The sequence below is a fragment of the Oncorhynchus mykiss genome, chromosome 19 (genome assembly GCF_057628025.1).
Source record: "Oncorhynchus mykiss isolate SJ-2025 chromosome 19, ASM5762802v1, whole genome shotgun sequence".
NCBI lineage: Eukaryota > Metazoa > Chordata > Actinopteri > Salmoniformes > Salmonidae > Oncorhynchus > Oncorhynchus mykiss.
Window position 1 is genome coordinate 24,054,372 of NC_143040.1, and position 21,445 is coordinate 24,075,816.

Here is a 21,445-nt window from a genome sequence, read left to right on the forward strand (position 1 = left end):
GAAATCTCTTTCTTCAAATTTACAAATATTTTTAGCGTGTCAACAGTAACAGAACGCTCAGATTAAAAAACTGCAAGTGTATTTTTGATTCACAGCAGAATATTCATACTCGTAAAAGGATTTGTAATCATTCTGAAAAATAAATTATGCTTACAAATCTTGCTCCTCAAGCAAAGGAGAAGCTAATGACATCACATTTGACCATCAGGCCAACTATTGAGCAGTTGTCTAAAAAACACTATTTTACCCTTTAGTGTGTGTGTACTTTACTGTATTTATACTTCGAACATCGTTTTTCAACAGGAAATGTTTTTTTTTAATCGCTGGGGGACACCGTAACTGTTTCTGCTCAAAGGCTTATCTATCATCTGTGGTTTGGGACCTTTACAAACAGTCCTTGACCTCAAGCTGTTTACAGTAAATGGCCTGAAGGCTTCAGGTCTTGTGATGATTGGGTTGAAATATTAAACATGAACTAAAGTGCACCTGTACTTGATATTCCAGAATGACTGGTCTTCACAAACGGTGTCAGAGTGTTCAGCATGTTAATGTCTGTTTAAGAGGGTAATTAACCACATACCCCTCATTAACCCTGTTTTTAGAGAGACCGTAAACCTAGGCAGTTGAATATTTACGTTACTGTGGTGATGTAAACATAGATGGAATAAAGTCATTATATAATTGTTATATTCTGGCTAACACACTGTTCTTTCTAAGCAAGTCTTCTCAGATTCAAAGATACTGCTCATAAAAGGTCGTGATTTGTTGTGGATTTCTATTTATGAATATTTCTGTTGTGGAGACACAATGTCTGTGCAATTTGTCTAATTTGTAATGGAATTAGCATTACCGTAGCTCAAAGAGCAGCACGCACTCTTTTTTTAATTTAATCCCGCCCCAAGACGTCCACCAATGAAATCATTTTTCGTCGGTGTGGATGGGAAGTAAACAGTGACCAAGAACAATTTTCACGATAGTGTTTTTATTATTGTTATTTAGACATTTATTAACACAGGACTTGGTTGATCGATAGTACGTTATTTAGGCAACGCTAGATAGCTTCTAACGTTAGCTAGCTAACAACAATGGCTATGGGTTTTCACACTCAAATGGCCTCCATTATGGAGGTGCTAGCGAATGCAGCCGTGGCAGAGATCTGTAAACTCGTAGACGACGACTATGCAGTGTTTCGTTTGGAAATTTCTCAAAGCCAAAATGAAAACAGGGCATTGCGGAGGAAACTACAGCTACTAGAATTGAAGGTGGCACGGGAGCGCGCAGAGAGGACAATCAGAGAACGCGTCCTCGTCAGTAGTGACAAGATCCTTGACCGATACAGAGGAATGGCAAGAGGTACATTTTGCCCCGTTCCCCTCTGCGCATGTTGGATAGTATGCAGTAATTCCCCTGATTACAACTTAGCTATCTTTCAATAAGTTATGAGAAGTGTTACCTAACAGACAGTGTCAATAGTGTAAAATTGAGCATTGACAGTACCTAACCACCTCTTTTTCCCCAATCACTCTCAGGTGAGGGACATCTCACTGGAGGCCACAGGAGCTTTGTGAAGTCAGCGGGACACAATACATGGAGGGATGACCAACAAATCACTGTTGATGAGGGGAGCGGAACCTCAACCCAGCACGTTATTGTGATAGAGGTTAGTGTAATAGTATTACATCAAAATTACAGTACATCAAATGTGTCCAGTTTTATTTCAGAAAGACTCCCCTCAGCTATTCACTTCCTTACATGCAACATCCTCATTTATCTGCCATAGGGGAGCTTGTGAGACTTCCTTAAGACATTGTTATCCAATTAAACTCATGTACCGACGACAACCTCTTTCTTGTGTCAGTCTGCAGATGCAGAGGCTGGTTATGGAGGATCGTCTCTGGTCAAGCAGGAGAGAACTGAAGCAGAGGACCCACAACACAGCAGAGACATTCAGACTGGAGCAACGTCTGGAGTGGTGCTCCCTGTAGCCACGGAGGACCTATCCACCATCGCTGCGCCTCAGCCCAGAACCCGACACAGCATTACGGAGGTCAGTGGAATGCCAAACGCCATCCTCAAGTCAGAGACAGAGACTTTAACTGTAACACAAAGGCTTTTACACGCAGTACCTGACCACAGGTCAGACCCAGGGAGACTGGGCTGTCCTCCTGCTCCTGGCTCAGAGTATTTACTTTACGGTAACCCGAGCCCGAGGACTGTTCATTCCCATCGGGACTCAGGTGACGCGTTAGAGACTGGCAGTGATCCGTCTTGTTCTTACACTACAGAGATGGACCCTGGCAACATGCCCTTGGGTTTAGAAACACACACTGATCTGTCTAGAGGGGACTGGAACCGGTACAGTAGTAGTGTATACTCTGAAGGGTGCCTAGATAAGAAAGAGGCAGGTCTGGTCGTAGATGAAGTGACCATGAAAGTGGAGGGCGGCGTTCCTCCAACATGGAATGCAGATAATCACCTAGGAGATAGACACTCACAGGGCAGAGATTTCTTAGATTGCAACGAAAGCTTAGAGACAAATCCAAATGTTGCAACCCACTCCCCTTTACACGTGTTCGGGGATTGCAACCCAGTGTGTACGTTGATGAGGCATTCCGACTCAGACAGCCGTGTCCTTTTCAATCAGGTATTGAACTCAAACGACAGGGCTAGAGCCCAGGCTCAGGGAGGGGGAGCCACATCAGGCAATTGTAAAGAAAAACGGTTCCTCTGCATGTTCTGTAACAAAGGCTTCAGCAGCCCCCAGAAGGTGGAAATCCACCAAAGGGTCCACACAGGGGTGAAACCCTTCAGCTGTACCAAGTGTCACATGTGCTTTGCCCAGGCTAGTGACCTGAAGAGACACCAGAAGGTCCACACAGGGGAGAAACCCTTTGGCTGCCACCTGTGCCGGGCCAGTTTCTCCCACTCGTTCAACCTGAAGAGGCACCAGAAAGTCCACACAGGGGAGAACCCTACAGCGACCCCCAGTGTGAGAAGAGGTTCTCCCACCAGCTGAAGATGCACCTTGAAGGTCCACATGGGATAGAGGCCGTTCACCTTTACGCACTGTGGGAAGAGGTTCTCAGGGAGGAGCAACCTCAGGATACACCTGCATAAAGACCCCTTTTGCCCTCAGAACAGCCACAATTCTTCAGGCCATGGACTCTACAATGTGTCAAAAGCGGTCCACAGGGATGCTGGTCCATGTTGACTCCAGTGCTTTTCACAGTTGTCGGGTTGGCTGGATGTCCTTTGGGTGGTGGAACATTCTTGATACACATGTAAACTGTTGAGTGAGAAAAACCCAGCAGCGTTGCAGTTCTTGACATTCAAACCGATGCGCCTGGCATTCAAAGGCACTTAAATATTTTGTCTTGTCTGGTCTCCCTCTGAATGACACACATGCACAATCCATGTTTCAATTGTCTCAACGCTTAAAAATCTACACGGATTTGAAATGGATTTAAAATAATTGCGTCATGTATAATGGAAACGGCAGAAATAGCAGACATTTTCTAGAGATTGACAACATTTATATCCGTTCGACGGGTGGATTTTTCTTCTGTCTAATTTTCTTTGTGACAAATTAGGACGTAAACTGTTTTTCAAAATAAATTACAGAATCATTTTGAAGGTAGGTGATGTCACCGTGTAACAATAAAGCTCCACTCCACATTTCATTCTAAATGCCAACTGCTTGCAAAATAAATTTTCAACTGTAAAAATGTTTCTTTGCAGAACGAGGATTGTCCTGAATTTCAAGAGTGCCTGAATTGTTTCACCTTGCTTTTCTGGTTGGCTTTAAGTTTCACCATCCAATTATTTCAGATCGACAGGAGTGCACGTTTCACCATGGCACAGACCATGGCGATACATTGGCACTTGAGAGTTATTAGTAAATGGAAAATATGAGTAAATTCTTGCATTCTATCCATGGGGGCTTTCGTAGATTACCTGAGACATGAAAGAGATAGGTGAGAGGGCATACAGGCTCGCCAATTTATGAATGCGCAATTTGCCTAAATGGGTAATGGAAACACTTCAACCACTAAATTTTTATTTGACACTATAGGTTCTTGCGATGTTAAAAAAAAAAAAATTTAATTAAAAAAAAAAGCAAAAACAGGTGTGACATCATTACGTCCAGGCGTGTTTCCATTTATCTATCTTGTGTCGATGAAGACGCACACTAGCAGGCAATTGTCGCATCTATATTCTATGCTAACGTTCTAAATGTCGACAACAAAAAAATGACTGGACAAGTTAATGAAAACACCAGCTTTGTCACTGAAATGACGTGTTCCTAATGTGTGTACACTCAGTGCATAAAGCCTAAAGTCTGTTACATGTTGTGTTTGTACTGTGTTGGCTATATGATATTCACAAAGTGCCTGTTTCATTACTTCTATCCAACTACTTTAAACTGCATTCAGAAAGAAAACAATATTAAGTTTATGCAAGTCTTTAGTTGAGATGGGCATGTGTGGTTTTCATGTGGTTTATCTAAAACTTGTTCATGTTTAATAAACACAGTTGGACCTTTTCGTTTTAAGACTTTCATTGAGACTATGTTTAGTATACATCACATCTAATCCCACCCTATTCTACATATACCGACAGCGCTTGATAACCAATATACACTTACTAAATATACCCACACACCTACTGTACACGTCAAAATAGCTTTGTCAGGATTTTATGACTTTTGAATTATCATAGCTGACAAAGTTTTAACAACAATGAAGTTCATCTGTAACTACAGTATAGGACTCAAATGTAGTGGGGATGGGTAAACACTTTGGATCAATACTTGCAAACACAGGGGTATAAAAATACTTTAAAGTAATACTTTTTATTTTATGTTGGAGTATCTGTACTTTACAATTTATATTTGACTACTTTTACTTCACTACATTCCTAAAGAAAATGATGTACTTTTTACTCCCCTGACACTCAACAGTACTCGTTATATTTTGAATGCTTAGCAGGACAAGAAAATGGTCCAATTTACACACTTATCAAGAGAACATCCAAATAAAATTTTACTGGTCACATACACATGGTTAGCAGATGTTAATGCGAGTGTAGCAAAATGGTTGTGCTTCTATTTCCGACAGTGCAGTAATATCTAACAAGTAATCTAACAAATTCACAACGACACAATTCGCACAATTTACACACAAATGTAAAGGGATGAATAAGAATTGCAGTGCGCAGTGGTTAAAGGCGCTGTACTGCAGCGCCAGCTGTGCCACCAGAGACCCTGGGTTCGCGCCCAGGCTCTGTCGTAACCGGCTGCGACCGTGAGGTCCGTGGGGCGACGCACAATTGGCCTAGAGTCGTCCGCGTTAGGGAGGGCATGGCCGGTAGGGATATCCTTGTCTCCTCGCGCACCAGCGACTCCTGTGGCGGGCCGGGCGCAGTGCACGCTAACCAAGGTTGCCAGGTGCACGGTGTTTCCTCCGACACATTGGTGCGGTTGGCTTGGATGCGCGCTGTGTTAAGAATTAAGAAGCAGTGCGGCTTGCGTATCGGAGAACGCTTGACTTTCAACCTTCATCTCCCGAGCCCGTACGGGAGTTGTAGCGATGAGACAACAATTGGATACCACGAAATTACAGTAGAAAAATCTATATACAGCATGTGCAAGAGAGGTAAAGCAATAAATAGACCATGGCAAAGTAATTACAATACAATATAGAAATTAAACACTGGAATGGTAGGATGTGCAGAAGATGAATGGAGCAAGATAAATAAATACAGTATGGGGATGAGGTAGATTGGATGGGCTATTTACAGATGAGATGCTGATTTGGAGGCTGATTGAGATTGGTGGTGAGATTTTTGCAGTTCGTTCCAGTCATTGGAACGCTTGAGCGTGGCTGAGGTGCACCCATGACCAGCTCTGAAACCAGATTGCATAGTGGAGAAGTTACGGTAAGATTCGAAATGGTCTGTAATCTGTTTGTTAACTTGTCTTTCAAAGACCTTATTGCAGGGTAGAATAGATATAGGTCTGTAGCAGTTTGGGTCTAGAGTGTGAAGAGGGGGATGACTGCGGCAGCTTTCCAATCTATGGGAATCTCAGACGATATGAGAGGTTGAACAGGCTAGTAATAAGGGTTGCAATAATTTTGGCAGATAATTTTAGAAAGATAGGGTCCAGATTGTCTAGCCCGGCTGATTTGTAGGGGTCCAGACTTTGCTGCTCTTTCAGAACATCAGCTATCTGGATTTGGGTGAAGGAGAAATGGGGGAGTGCAGTGGGCAGCTGGGAGGAGGTGCCCTTATTCTCCATGGACTTTACAGTGTCCCAGAACTTTTTTGAGTTTGTACTACAGGATGCAAATTTCTGTTTGAAAAAGCTAGCCTTAGCTTTCCTAACTGCCTGTGTATATTGGTTCCTAACTTCCCTGAAAAGTTGCATATCACGGGGGCTATTCGATGCTAATGCAGAACGCCACAGGATGTTTTTGTGCTGGTCAAGGGCAGACTGGTCTGGAGTAAACCAAGGGCTATATCGATTCCTAGTTCAGATTTTTTTGAATGGAGCATGCTTATTTAAGATGGTGAGGAAGGCACTTTTAAAGAATTACCAGGCATCTTCTACTGATGGGATGAGGTCATGATACTCCGGCCAGGTCGATTAGAAAGGCCTGCTCGCTGAAGTGTTTTAGGGAGCGTTTGACAGTGATGAGGGGTGGTCGTTTGACCGCAGACCCATTACGGATGCAGGCAATGAGGCAGTGATCGCTGAGATCTTGGTTGAAAACAGCAGAGGTGTATTTGGAGGGCGAGTTAGTTACGATGATATCTTTGAGGGTGCCCGTGTATACGGATTTGGGGTTGTACCTGGTAGGTTCATAGATCATTTGTGTGAGCTTGAGGCATCAAACTTAGATTGTAGGATGGCCGGGGTGTGAAGCATGGCCCAGTTTAGGGCACCTAGCAGCACAAGCTCAGAAGATAGATGGGGGGCAATCAATTCACATATGATGTCCAGGGCACAGCTGGGGGCAGAGGGTGGTCTATAGCAAGCGGCAACGGTGAGAAACTTGTTTCTGGAAAGGTACATTTTTAGAAGTAGAAGCTCAAATTGGTTTGGTATAGACCTGGATAGTAAGACAGAACTCTGCAGGCTATCTCTGCAGTAGATTGCAACACCGCCCCCCTTTGGCAGTTCTATCTTGGCGGAAAATGTTATAGTTAGGGATGGAAATTTCAGGGTTTTTGGTGGTTTTCCTAAGCCAGGATTCAGACATGGCTAAGACATAAAGCAGTGAATAAAGCAAACTTAGGGACTATGCTTCAAATGTTAACATGCATGAAACCAAGGCTTTTACAGTTGCAGAAGTCAACAAATGAGAGCACCTGGGGAGTAGGAGTGGAGCTAGGCACTGGAGGCCCTGGATTAACATCTACATCACCAGAGGAACAGAGGAGAAGTAGGATAAGGGTACAGCTAAAGGCTATAAGAACTGGCCATCTAGCATGTTTGGAACAGAGAGTAAAGGGAGCAGGTTTCTGGGCACGATAGCATAGATTCAAGGCATAATGTACACACAAAGGTATGGTAGGAAGAGAGTACATTGGAGGTAAACCTAGGCATTGAGTAATGATGAGAGAGATGTAGCCTCTATAGACGTTTAAACCAGGTGATGTCATCGCATATGTGGGAGGTGGAATAACATGGTTGGTTAAAGCATATTGAGCAGGGCTAGAGGCTCTACAGTGAAATAAGTCAATCGCTAACCAGGACAGTAATGGACAAGGCATATTGATATTAGGGAGAGGCATGCGTAGCCAAGTAATCGTATGGGTCCAGTGAGTGGTTGGGCTGGCTGGGGATACGGCGATTCAGACAGTTAGCAGGCCGGGGCTAGCAAGCTAGCATAAGGGCCTTAGAGAGATGTCGCGATGGGGGGGAAGTCTGTTTTTGCCTCCACGTGCGGTGACGTTGCTAGACCAGTCGTGGAATTAGTAGGGTTTCAAGTAGCAGAGGGGTCCAAGTCCAATTGGCAAAATGGGTATAGTGGTTCAAGAAACTGGCCGATGGATCAGCTAACAGTCCAATATGCTATAGATAGCTAGCAGGCTGCGGTTAGCAGAATGGGCCTTCAGGGGACGTCGCACCTGAGGGGCCTGTTGGGGTCCTCGGGCAGATTATGTCGGTATTCCAGTCGTGAAGGATCGGCGGGGTTCCGTGCAGTTAGCTAGATGCCATGATCCAGATGAAAAGGTTCAGAGTTTGCGGTAGGAATCCGGGGATATGGAGAGAAAAATAGGTCCGGTATGCTCTGGTTTGAAACGCATTGTACGAACTGGTGAGAGCTTTCCGAGCTAAAGGTTAGCTGATGACCGCTAGCAGTAGTTAGCTGACTGATAGCTGATAGCTAGTTAGCTTCATTTAAGGTATTCCAGTTCGGAGGAATATAGAAATTCTTTAGAAAAAAAAACAGATCCACACCCCATTGGGTGAGGCGGGTTGCAGGAAGTTGAGGTTTAGGTGAACATTACAGGCCTCTCATCTTTTTAAGTGGGAGAACTTGCACAATTGGTGGCTGACTAAATACTTTTTTGCCCCACTGTATACATGGGACGAGACAAGACAAAGACATATGACTGCTCTGCCATCTTGGAAAACTCGAGGAGTTTTCATTATAAATTATATCAAAGTGTGTCCCTGGCTATCTGTCGATTTAAAAAGAAAATAGCATTGTCATTTGGTTTGCTTAATATAAGGAATTTGACATTATTTATACTTTTACTTTTGATACTTAAGTATATCTTTGCAGTTGCATTTACTTTTGATACTTAAGTATATTTAAAACCAAATACTTTTAGACTTTTACTCAAGTAGAATCTTACCGAGTGACTCACTTTTACTTGGTATTTTTCTATTAAGGTATTTTTACATTTACTCAAGGATGAGTGTCGGGTATTTTTTCCACCACTGTGCAAACATAATCCATTTAAATGGTTGCTAATCTGGCACAAAATGCGTATCAACCAATTCAAATCATCATACTTGCACGTGACAGAATGCTAAATTGTAGTAGCTGGTCCCATAACATGGCACACGTTGGCCTATGCTAACCTCAACAGGTAGCACTGATTTATATCCTGGCACAAATTCTTAATCAGCCTATCAAAGACCTTAGACTTTATATCCACCAACCAATAGCATTTCATAAAATAGGTCAACCCTAGCAACTAGATAGATATTTTAAACCTTCAAATTCAAGGTTACTTTTGTTCCGTTGGTCTGTAACAAAATGTTGGGTGCCAATATTGCATTGCTGCATCCTAGGTTACTAGCTAATACTAATGTTAGACTACATTTTCACAGTTTTGGCATATATGACAAAATTCATGTTTCTGTTTCACACACACCTATCCACAAGACGTCCTTACGACACAAGTTTATCATACATCGTAAACACGTTTTCAGTCATGTAGGCTACCATTCTCACCATTACTTCTAGGCGGCACACTCTGCTAAAGAGGTTGACTCTAAATCAATAGTGCACTTTCACCATGAGCCCCTCCGCATCAAGCTTTTTAGTTTAGGAAAAAACTGTTCACTGCCGGACCTTGACGTTCGATTCAAAACGCACGTGACGAAATGGACGATTTATAATAATGCATAGCCTATAAAACGTTATAGGCCTGCATGTAAGTGTAGCCTACATAAGAATATACTAATGACAGCCAAGTGTCATCCTACATTAAGACTGTCGATTTAAACGTCTTTAAAGGAACTGCAATACTGCCTCGTGTAGGATGAGAACGAGAATGCAACCTATAATCCTACTGTACACTAACACTCATCCTCCTCCAGTCAAATGATGCATCTGTAACCACGTTTCCATCCACAGTTTAAGTAAAGTCATACTGTATATAAAAAAAGGACAGCTGTGATGATGGAAACAGGACGTTTTGGTAAAATTGTATAATTGCAGACATAATTTGTTCTTTCGTCATGGTGGGATGTTTTTGGGTTGGTAAAGTGTACTGTGTGAGAAATGGTGGTGGAAACGCCTTTTATATCTAAATATTGATATTTAGATATCATCAAGCTCGAGACCCTGGGGCTCGACCCCGCCCTGTGCAACTGGGTACTGGACTTCCTGACGGGCCGCCCCCAGGTGGTGAGGATAGGTAACAACATCTCCACCCCGCTGATCCTCAACACTGGGGCCCCACAAGGGTGCGTTCTGAGCCCTCTCCTGTACTTCCTGTTCACCTGTCACGGCTTTCGTCGGAAGAAGAAGAGGAGTCATTGGACCAAAATGCAGCGGGGTACGTGTTCATCTTTATTAGCTTAACTGACTGAACACTGAATACAAAATAACAAAAAGAATAGCCGAAACAGTTCTGCAAGGTGCAACCAACACTAAACAGAAAAAAACCACCCACAACTAACAGTGGGAAAACAGGCTACCTAAGTATGGTTCTCAATCAGAGACAACGATAGACAGCTGCCTCTGATTGAGAACCACACCCGGCCAAACAAGTAAGAAATCCAAAACATAGAAAATGAACATAGAATGCCCCCACTAGTCACAACCTGGCCTAACCAAAAAAGAGAATAAAAGCCTCTCTATGGCCAGGACGTGACATCACCCACGACTGCGTGGCCTCCAACTCAACCATCAAGTTTGCGGACGACACTACAGTGCTAGGCTTGATTACCAACAACGACCAGACGGCCTACAGGGAGGAGGTGAGGGCCCTCGGAGTGTGGTGTCAGGAAAATAACTTCACACTCAACATCAACAAAACAAAGGAGATGATTGTGCACTTCAGGAAACAGCAGAGGGAGCACTCCCTATCCACATCGACGGGACAGTAGTGGAGAGGTTAATAAGTTTTAAATTCCTCGGCGTACATATCACGGACAAACTGAATTGGTCCACCCATACAGACTGCGTTGTGAAGAAGGCGCAGCAGCGCCTCTTCAACCTCAGGAGACTGAAGAAATTTGTCTTGTCACCAAAAGCACTCACAAACTTCTATAGATGCACAATCGAGAGCATCCTGTTGGGCTGTATCACCGCCTGGTACGGAAAACTGCTCCGCCCACAACCGTTAGGCTCTCCAGAGGGTAGTGAGGTCTGCACAACGCAACACCGGGGGCAAACTACCTGCACTCCAGGACACCTACACCACCCGATGTCACAGGAAGGCCATAAAGATCATCAAGGACAACAACCACCCGAGCCACTGCCTGTTCACCCCGCTATCATCCAGAAGGCGAGGTCAGTACAGGTGCATCAAAGCAGGGACCGAGAGACTGAAAAACAGCTTCTATCTCAAGGCCATCAGACTGTTAAACAGCCACCACTAACATTGAGTGGCTGCTGCCAACATATTGACCCAACTCCAGCTCACTTTAATGATGGAAATTGATGTAAAAAATGTATCACTAGCCACTTTAAACAATGCCACTTAATATAATGTTTACAAACCCTACATTACTCATCTCATATGTATATACTGTACTCGATATCATCTACTGCATCTTGCCATCTTTATGTAATACATGTATCACTAGCCACTTTAAACTATGCCACTTTTATGTTTACATACCCTACATTACTCATCTCATATGTATATACTGTACTCGATACCATCTACTGCATCTTGCCTATGCCGTTCTGTACCATCACTCATTCATATATATTTATGTACATATTCTTTATCCCTTTACACTTGTGTGTATAAAGTAGTAGTTGAGGAATTGTTAGGTTAGATTACTCGTTGGTTATTACTGCATTGTCGGAACTAGAAGCACAAGCATTTTGCTACACTCACATTAACATCTGCTAACCATGTGTATGTGACAAATACAATTTGATTTGATTTGATTTAACTATCATATCGAAGTAAACTTGGAGTCACGCAACAATATGGTGTGTGGTCCTCCCACTACAACTCGGGAAACCATGCAGTTTACAAGGCTCCAGATGAAATAAGTTACGATGAGCATCACAGGGGAGTGAAAGTGCACAGTATTGAGTTTGATGCTCCTTTCCAATAAATATTGAGGGTCAGGTGACTTGATGATTGATGCTTGACCGCCATTTGGCAAATACAAATATTATTGCTCTTATCCATAATCTAATTATGTAGACTAGCTTACGCAATAAATGTGAAAGTGTTACATTTAACACTGTCAGCAAGTACATATGGTCCCACTCTACACAGAGGAAAAAGCACAAAGTGTTACATTTTCTAGTGTTGATTTAACACGAGTGCAAAAAGTTAACCCTGCACTACACTGGCCAGTGTTGATCCAATTGAACACTAAGGTAATCAACACTGTGTTATAGTGACACTCACTAGTGTTGATCTTGGGTGACTCCTATTAGAGTACAAATGTGTTGACTCTATTCAGTGTTTAATTTATTTACTCTCTTGTAAATCATATTTTGTTAAAGCGCTTGGAATTTCACAAACTCAAGCAAAGCGGTTTCAACATTCAAATATGTTTTATGACCAAAACATACGTCTCAGCCCTGGCTTAAACTATTATCAAGTGACAGTAGAATGTAGTCAAACAAATCCCTTGCTCCATATGACATGAGCAAATCAATAGGTTTTGTTGGAAAATGCTGACATTTACATTAAAAACAAATGTTTCTCACAACCTAACCATAAGTAACAGCCCTGGCTTAAACTTATCAAGTGACAGTATAGGACAATATAGTCAAGAAAATCCCTTGCTTCATATGACATGAGCAAATCAAAAAGTTTGTGGTCATGTTAAATACATGTTAAATACCTTGCATGGTGGACTTTGCTTCAAAACAACTTTAAATGCATGCAAATGATCATAAAAACGAGCTGGCCCAACAAACAAAAAAACATTTCTCTTTCGGAACAATAGCCTTAATTTGGTAAAATACTGCCATTTCAATGACTATTTCACCACATATGACCAAATCAAGACGATATTCTGTAGCATAGGGCTTTATCCATTTACCTGACAAAACATTTGTGTGCACTGAGACATTCAACTTAGCAGCAATCTCATTGATTTCTTTCTGGTCATTGAGCCTTGACATCTTTCTGGACCTATAGCTAGTCTACCCTGGCTAAACGCTTCCATGTCATTTTGGTGTTACTTGGCGACATTCTTATAAACCCTTCAGTTTCTTTTTAAAGAAATTATGTTTTGCCTCGAAGCGCATACATGAAGAATGGGCCCAATATTCCTTATACAACGAGGATAATGTGTCATGAAGTGGTGTTTCGGTAACAGATTTCTATCAGGAAACAAACACTTGAAAAGCCTGATGATGTTCAGCAATTAAGTGCTTCAGATAGATTTTAAAAAAACAAACATTTTATTTAGCTTTAACTAGGCAAGTCAGTTAAGAACAAATTCTTATTTTCAATGACGGCCTAGGAACAGCGGGTTAACTGCCTTGTTCAGGGGCAGAACGACAGAGTTTTACCTTGTCAGCTCGGGGATTCGATCTTCCTTTCGGTTACTAGTCCAACGCTCTAACCACTAGGCTACCCGCCGCCCCAGATAGTAATGCCCTCTGTTAGTATAAGAGAAAACACAATATTTACAATTTGTAGTAGTAACAGAAGCAGCTGCCGGTATTTATCATCTTTCTGTACCAGATCACCAAATGTCAATGTCAAATTACGAAGACACCAAGACTGAATAGCATTTAGATCCAAATCATTGCTCCCATCATCCAATTTGAGTGCAGGTGGACGATTCCTCTTCTCTGTGCGGCCACAGTTAAATGATACCGTACACATCTTTAGCAGTCAGAAAGTTGGCTTGTATACGGTGTAACAAGTTTTACCTCATTGTGCAACTCCTTCTAAAATGTCATGCATTATATCAACAAAAATTGCCTGTAGTATTGAAGTACTGCAGAGTTCAATAAGCAAGCATGCTTCACACCGTACATATGAGGTAGTGTTGAGGTAGTGTTGAGGTAGTGTTGAGGTAGTGTTGGGTTTGACTGAGTAGTTTGACAGTGGTCTGAGTGCACGTGTTTTGTTCGTAAAGTCAGTCTTTGGTAATCCTCAGAACACGGTTTGAAAATCCACTTTCTCATTGAGGCAAAAACGGCAACAATAACGAGCACTAAATGATTCCACACAACCAAACAGGCAACGTATACCAAGATTATCTCCAGTTACTTGGACATTACTGCCATGTATACGACCACTGAAGAAGGGAACTTTCAATACCCTCAGTCTCAAGCACTTTCAAATCGCTTACTATTGGCTCATGAATGGATTCAAATCCATAAGTTAAGGTCCTGGGTATGAAATAGTGCACATAAGTGAATATTTACCAAAATGTAATTAAACTTTGGGGTAACCTTTCTGAAAGTAAAGTATATACCTCCCAAATTGTGAATACCCTTTTTTGATCGCAATGGATTAGCAGTCTCAAAGTCATCAAAATAGTTGAATTTGCAATGCATTTTTCTCGTTAGAAAAGAGAGGATATCTCTTATATATATGTTAGGCCATCTTCCAAATCAAAGTAAACTCCATATTTAAAATTGTGCCCCGAGTTAAAACATGCCACTTGTGTTTGGGTTCTACAAAATTGACTGCAATGTCTCGAGAATTGGAACGTAAGAAAATGTATCAGTTATGACTGTTTGATCATAAGTTCCAGTAGTGTTCTTTCTTCTACTGTCAAATCTAACAATGGAAAGGATGTGAAAGGATTTTCAATATCCTGAAGAGAATGTTGGATGTTTCTGACAGTTTGTCTCTTTTGAAGATATACATAAGCGGTCGCTTTAGCTTGACCCTGTATCTCCTGAACTAGTCCTTCCATGGAAGATACAAAACTATTTACAGTTGTCTGACCTGCAGACTGCAGTTGTGCAATTGCAGACGCACACATATCAAGTGTGTTCTTGTTAGATATTGGTACAACCTGGTTACAACTAGAATTTGAAGGAAAATCCCCATTACTTGGCTGATTATTAACGGCTATATTAGCATCCAAGTTAGCGTTTAACAAAATTTGACAGTCTCCGGAATTGTGCCCTGTTCAAATGCTTCCTAAAGCCTGAAAATGTACCAAATACACGACAACAATCTGCTTGACCACATTTTAGTTTAAGAGTTCTACCAGGGCACATTCCATGCATCAACTTGAGATGCCTCACGAAGAAGTTGGTACTTCCATGACTAGCATGGCAAACAAAACATAACTTAATCAGCATTAGTGCAGGAGTCTAACTCTGAGCTCAGCAACCCTTGGAGTCTCCTTAACCTTCCCAATGTCTGTTGTACACAGTTGTCTGTTTATGAAGGTGTACATGTTGCGCAGCATTGTATTGTAAGCAGTACCAAAAACAAAGTGAGTCTTGAAAAGCTCATCGAAGGCACCAAGAGTGCTCGTTGACATGCAAGGCTCGCTTGTCCAGGATGATGAAGTAAGAATGGATGCTGCTCTTCCTGGTCCCGACTGCAAGAATATATGGTTGGCGGCTCTGGTCGATCGTATCAAGGTGCTCCTGGACACTGGTTCCTGCCTGAAGACGATATGAACTAATGATGGTGTTAGTTTTTAACGGCTACAGCACTGTCCAAGAATAAGAATGCCAATACAAACCTTTTAGAATATCACAAGATGCGGTTCAGCTTGGGATTCAGACATCTTGGCTGGTCTTTTGCGGCTTTGTGATGAAGGAGGAATCAAATGGAGCAGGAGAAGGATGGAGAAAAGGTCACCGTCCCATCCTAAACAAAGAGATCCTGATTAAAATGGTAAATTCCATCATCAGTGACATTAACATTTTAGAGTCATTTGAAATATAAATTATAAATGATGATCATCTAACCGTCAGCATTCGTGTCAGCTCCCTCATCAACAGCAGATTCTGCCATCTGGATCAGCTCCTGAAGTTCAGCTCCCTGCGTGGCCTTGCTTAGGGTCTTGCTTAGCATGAGGATCTTTTGCTTGAATGTAGTTGGCCACCTCTGCAAAAACTTGGCTGATGTTCCCTCTCCAGCACAAAATCCTGTTCAATCTGAAACAAATAAGACAAAGACAACTTTAGTTTTGTGTCAATTTCTTTCTCACAAAACATTCCACTTTAAACACAGTTTGAGTAAATCACCAGCCTTCAACTCACTCAGCAGTTGGGCCTCCAGAGTATAATTGAGTGGGCAGTTTCTTGAAGTATGATTAATATGGTTACTAATCTTGAAAGAAAAACCAAATAACCAAGTCCCATTTGCTCCGATACCATACCAGACAAATTAAACGCAGATGCCCTTTATCAGTCGTAATGTATACTTACATATCCATTTGCAGTGTAGGGATCTTTCAGGTTATGGGAACAAGGAGACGATTCCTTGTGCAAACGTTTCTCACACTGAGCGGTGGTGATGTCCTGACAAGGATATAATTATAAAATTGCATATAAACATTTAGGCCTACATTTAAGTGTATGCGTATGACCATTTGAAATAACCTATGCAATACGATTATTAGCCAATAGCAGTGTGTTTGTGCAAGGCTTAATGATTCATTCTTAATCTTCATTTTCAAGTTCTTGGCTGGAGGCTACGCCCCTTTTCAACACACTAAGACAATACATGTACATCTACATTTCAAAGAGTGTGGAAAAACGTGTGTGATTCGAACACTTGCCGCCACAATTTGCAACAATTATGTGGACTAGGCAATTTACACAGAGAGCAATTTGACCAGTCAGTCAAATACACGTGATAGTTGTTTTGATGATCAGAACGTGTGGTTGGAAGAACTTGTGCCTGGATAAAATCAGTGAGGTTAGCATAGGGCTAACCTCACTGTGTGCCATGTTGTCTGATGGGGCCAGCTACAATTTAGCGTTTCGTCCCGATTTTAATTGGCTGATACATATTTTGTATCAGGGGATCAGTTTAAATTTAAGCGGTTGCTTATGTTTGCAAGTATGGACCCTCCATGTTGAAAGTGTGTTTATTATCTGTGTGTATGTACCTGAGGGAGTGTATGTCTGTGTAATCTGTATCACCTCTCTCTTCCAGGAGGAGGAGGGTCCAGAGGTGCTGCTGGTGAAGGAGGAGGGTCTGGGGAACACTGAGGGGACCATGGTCATGGAGGACAATCAGACTACACCTCCTCCTGAACCCACAGAGGAACCAGCTGAGCAGCACAGGACCACACACAGTCTCACTGAGGTGAGCCCACTATGAATTAACGTTTTAATGGTACTAGGTCAGGCCCTGTCCACAAAGTAGGAGTGCTGATCTAAGATCAGTTTGGTCATCAAAATGAATAAGACTATATAGACAGGTGCGGGACCTGATCCTCAATCAGCACTTCTACTCTGAGATAGTTTGTGGATACAAGCCCAGGTCTTGATTAATTTGGTCTTAAGATTTGGGCCATGCCTTTCAATTATCAAACCATGAATTAAAAAGTGTCAAGTAATCAAATCAACTAACATGTTTGCATAGTACTCATATCAATCCCTTATTGCCCAATCAGGAGATGCTCCATAGCAGGGTGCTCATATCAGATTTCTTGATCCAACATCCTCTCACTCTGTATCTCTTACAGTCAGTAGACATGGAGGATGGGAAGATTGATCTGCTGGTAGTCAAAGAGGAGACAATAGAAGATGAACCAGAGAGCATTGACCTGCTGAGTGGACTAAAGATGGGGGAGCAAGGTAAGGGAGAAATACATATAGCCTCCATACAGTAATAGATCTCAATGGGAATAGTGATGCACCTGGCGATTGTTTTTTCTCCATTCTTGAAATTAAATGAATACACCTTATGTTTATTCACAAAAACACTATTATAATGTATGAACTTGACCAGGTAATTGACAAACTCCATATATAGAGTTTTCTCTGCCATTTTTATGAATTAGATTTTGTAACCTCTTCCTGCAGGTGGTTGGCAGGAGGCTAACAGAGGAGACTGGGCATCCATCTTGGATTCCCAGACTGGTATAGCCAAGAGCCCAGGGGACGCCATCACCGAGCAGGCCAGGACCAGAGGCGACACAGTGGATGTTAGTGGATGGGACAATGTACTTAACTCTGGGCTGGGGAACAACACTGTTAACCACAACCAGAAACAGACAGTGGAACACAAAACAACATCTGAATTTAGTCTCCAAGGCAACAGACTGGCTGAGACCAGGGCGAGGCGTAGATTTGGTCTGCGGGGACGGGGAGGTGTCTGTATGAGAACAGACTCGGCTAGCGATGCTCCGTCCTGCTCCTATAGTTGTGATTCAGAGAGACTGATGGCGCCTCAGGTTAACCCCCTAACAGGTGCTGCCTTCAGCCTGCCTTCTATAGGATCTATCAACTGGAATATGGACCCTGAGAAAACACAGACACTCCCTGGCCTTCATCCTCCTCACACTCTCCTTATGTTAAACCAGACCTCAGAAAATGCCAGTGCCTCAACAGCAAATGGCTACACAAGCCCATTGACAAATGACAGTAGTAGTAACACTATCAGTAGATCTGGTAGCAAAGAGAAGCGCTTCCCGTGTTCGTTCTGTGGGAAAGCCTTTCGTTTCTCTAAACAGGTGGAGATCCACCAGAGGATGCACACGGGAGAGAAACCGTTCGGCTGCCACCTGTGCCGGGCCAGTTTTTCACACTTGTCCAGCCTGAAGAGGCACCAGAGAGTTCACACAGGGGAGAAACTTTTCAGCTGCCTCCTGTGCAGGGCCAGTTTTTCACACTCCTCCAGCCTGAAGAGGCACCAGAGGGTCCACACAGGGGAGAAGCCTTACACCTGCTCTCAGTGTGAAAAGAGGTTCTCCCACCAGCACCATCTCAAGATGCACCTGAAGGTCCACACGGGAGGGGCCATTCACCAATTTGCAATGCGGGAAGAGGTTCTTAGAGAGGAGCTACCTGACAATACACCAGCAGAAAATGCACACGCCCCATGAATAGTGTATGTACTAGTTTGTTTGTAGTTCATTTTGCTGGTTTTGGATGTAGTCGGGAACTGGATGAGGTGAACTGGGGAAAGAAGGAGTATGATGAGGCAGATAAGAGATGGTGGTTAGTATGATGGTGTAAAAATGATTCTCCGATGGAAGGTGACAACCTTGTCCTGTTTGATGCTGGTGTTTTATAAGGAAATTATAGTGCCTTAAATGAATGTTTTCCTGACTTTAAGTAGTGACAATGTTGAACCTTTTTCAAAGCATTCTAAAAAATAATTGTATCAAAGCAAACCTTTTTCAAAGCATTCTAAAAAATAATTTTATCAAAGCAAACCTTTTTCAAAGCGTTCTAAAATTAATTCTTCAAAGCGAGGATACCAGATTCACAGAAAAGTGTTACCATAGAGAGAAAAGTTATTCTACAATACTTGTCACATGTATATTTTTGTGCAATAAAAGTACTGACCAGTTTGTTGAAATTAAATAGGAAATTGAATCTGTGCTGACTGACTTGGTTATTTTTATCATTGCAGGGACTGAGTTTCCCTTATTTCAGTCAATCCAAAACATTCTTAATTCTTGAATCAACACATGGATAAAAAAAAAAATGTAAACTCCAATGGTCCATATTGTTAGGTACTTGAATCACATTCTTAGAAATGGGCTTGCTTGTGGTTAACATTTTATAATGTCATGTTTCTGTGTGTACAGCAGAGTTTTATATAAACCATTATGCTTTTCTGTTCAATATGTGTTTTACAGTCTGCAGCCCATGAGGACATACTGATATCTGATGTTGCTGGTGGGAGAGACTGGACCTCTGAAGCGGCTGGTCACAAACCCTGGCACCAAATCGGACCGAAGCGCGAGGGACAGACTCCACCACACAGAACAAAACCAGTGGACAGATGGACTGAACAACCTCAGTCCTGGTGGTCATCAGAGAGACAGAGGCTCCAGTCAGGGATCCAGTCTGCAGCCCAGACCCTTCTTTTCACAGTCTCAGTGCAGGGATGAAGCAGGGCCTGGGGCTGATAGGGATATACCCTCCTATTCCTATGATACAAACACCACAGTATCCATGATGAACAGAGCAGGTCACCCTGCGCTTCAGCCTTCACAGAGAGTGGGGGTGACCCTCCTGGTGGTAGTCTTTCAGGAAGAGCCTTCTTCTTCTTCAGGATCTCATCCAATGCCTAGCAAATTGGATCATAGGGTCTGTGTTGGTAGCTCTTGTGGGCGTTCACCGCAAGGTACCTAGCCTTTAACACAGCACACAATCCCAACAACACCCAAACAATGGCTAGAGGTTAAGGAGGGAGCTCAAAGATTAACCACCTGAGGGTAGTGGCTCCTGCTTCTACCTCCTCTGGTGTCATTGGGTCACAACATGAGAGGCCGAGCAGTAGGACAGACACCGACAAGCCATATGACGTGTGGGAAGCGCTTTACTGAGGCGAACTGGGAAGAAGCACCAGACTGTTCACACCATGGACGCCCATCAAGTGCAAACTGTTACATGAGCTTCTCCTTCCTGAGTAGCCTTAACAGACATAGGGAAGAAATCGTAGCAGTGTGGCTTGAGATGTACACATGGGATATCTGGGAACCATTCCCCATATATTCCCATACGCATCGGAGTCCTGTCTTTCCAGGTTATTTCACAGCTTGTTTCTAGCATAAGGCATTGCAGCCAAAGCGCTGTTATACTGTAGATCACCTTATATAATCGGATCAGTTTAATTTTCTTTCAAATCATAAGCTGTAAAAGGGGTAGGCGGCCTGTGCTTTTTGCAATTTTCTTTAATAAAACGTAAGTCAGTTTGACAGACAATTAGGCTATAGGCTGCTATGTCCATCGATTTGTCGATTCATTCCCCCACCCACCATGCACTCTTTAGGACCAAGTCTCTAATTGACGGGGTATGAGAGGGTATTAAAATGAAGACTGTTTAAATGAATTATGCCTACTCAAATTTGTCTACTTTCAGCACCATGTGCTGTTAATTTCCAATTGATTGTGCCTTTGCTACTGCTTCACGTTTCAGCACCACAATGTAAGTCACTTGAATTGGGCTTATTGTGAGGTCAGTAACTTTGATAAATACATAATTGGCAAGAAAAAATGTTTTTAATAAAATCACTTCTAGTAGTAGCAAGCTATAAAAGTTGAGCTCCAGTCCTCATCTTCGCCCTCTCCTCAATTGAAATTGCGCACCCAGCGTTGAATCAGAAATGGCATTGGGCATACCAATATACACTGCTCAAAAAAATAAAGGGAACACTAAAATAACACATCCTAGATCTGAATGAATGAAATATTCTTATTAAATACTTTTTTCTTTACATAGTTGAATGTGCTGACAACAAAATCACACAAAAATGATCAATGGAAATCAAATTTATCAACCCATGGAGGTCTGGATTTGGAGTCACACTCAAAATTAAAGTGGAAAACCACACTACAGGCTGATCCAACCTTGATGTAATGTCCTTAAAACAAGTCAAAAT

General features: G+C 42.4%; 1 protein-coding gene and 1 pseudogene across 1 annotated transcript; one reads left to right on the forward strand and one right to left on the reverse strand.

The window, feature by feature from the left end:
• The first annotated feature begins 908 nt into the window (after nt 1-908).
• Nucleotides 909-20,895, forward strand: LOC149975128 (uncharacterized). Its single transcript, XM_090210511.1, has 7 exons — nt 909-1,353; nt 1,530-1,660; nt 1,859-2,047; nt 17,038-17,190; nt 17,573-17,684; nt 17,913-18,939; nt 19,697-20,895. Exons 1-6 carry the CDS (start codon nt 1,086-1,088, stop codon nt 18,932-18,934), a joined length of 1,875 nt encoding a protein of 624 aa, XP_090066637.1. The 5' UTR covers nt 909-1,085; the 3' UTR covers nt 18,935-18,939; nt 19,697-20,895.
• LOC149975129 (uncharacterized) lies at nt 15,221-16,829 on the reverse strand (annotated as a pseudogene).
• Nucleotides 20,896-21,445: the final 550 nt, after the last annotated feature.

Coding starts and splice junctions, on each gene's coding strand:
- LOC149975128 (XM_090210511.1), top strand. CDS start 1,086: ATGGCTATGGGTTTTCACACTCAAATGGCCTCCATTATGGAGGTGCTA. Junction 1,354..1,529: donor ATACAGAGGAATGGCAAGAG/GTACATTTTGCC, acceptor AATCACTCTCAG/GTGAGGGACATCTCACTGGA. Junction 1,661..1,858: donor AGCACGTTATTGTGATAGAG/GTTAGTGTAATA, acceptor TTCTTGTGTCAG/TCTGCAGATGCAGAGGCTGG.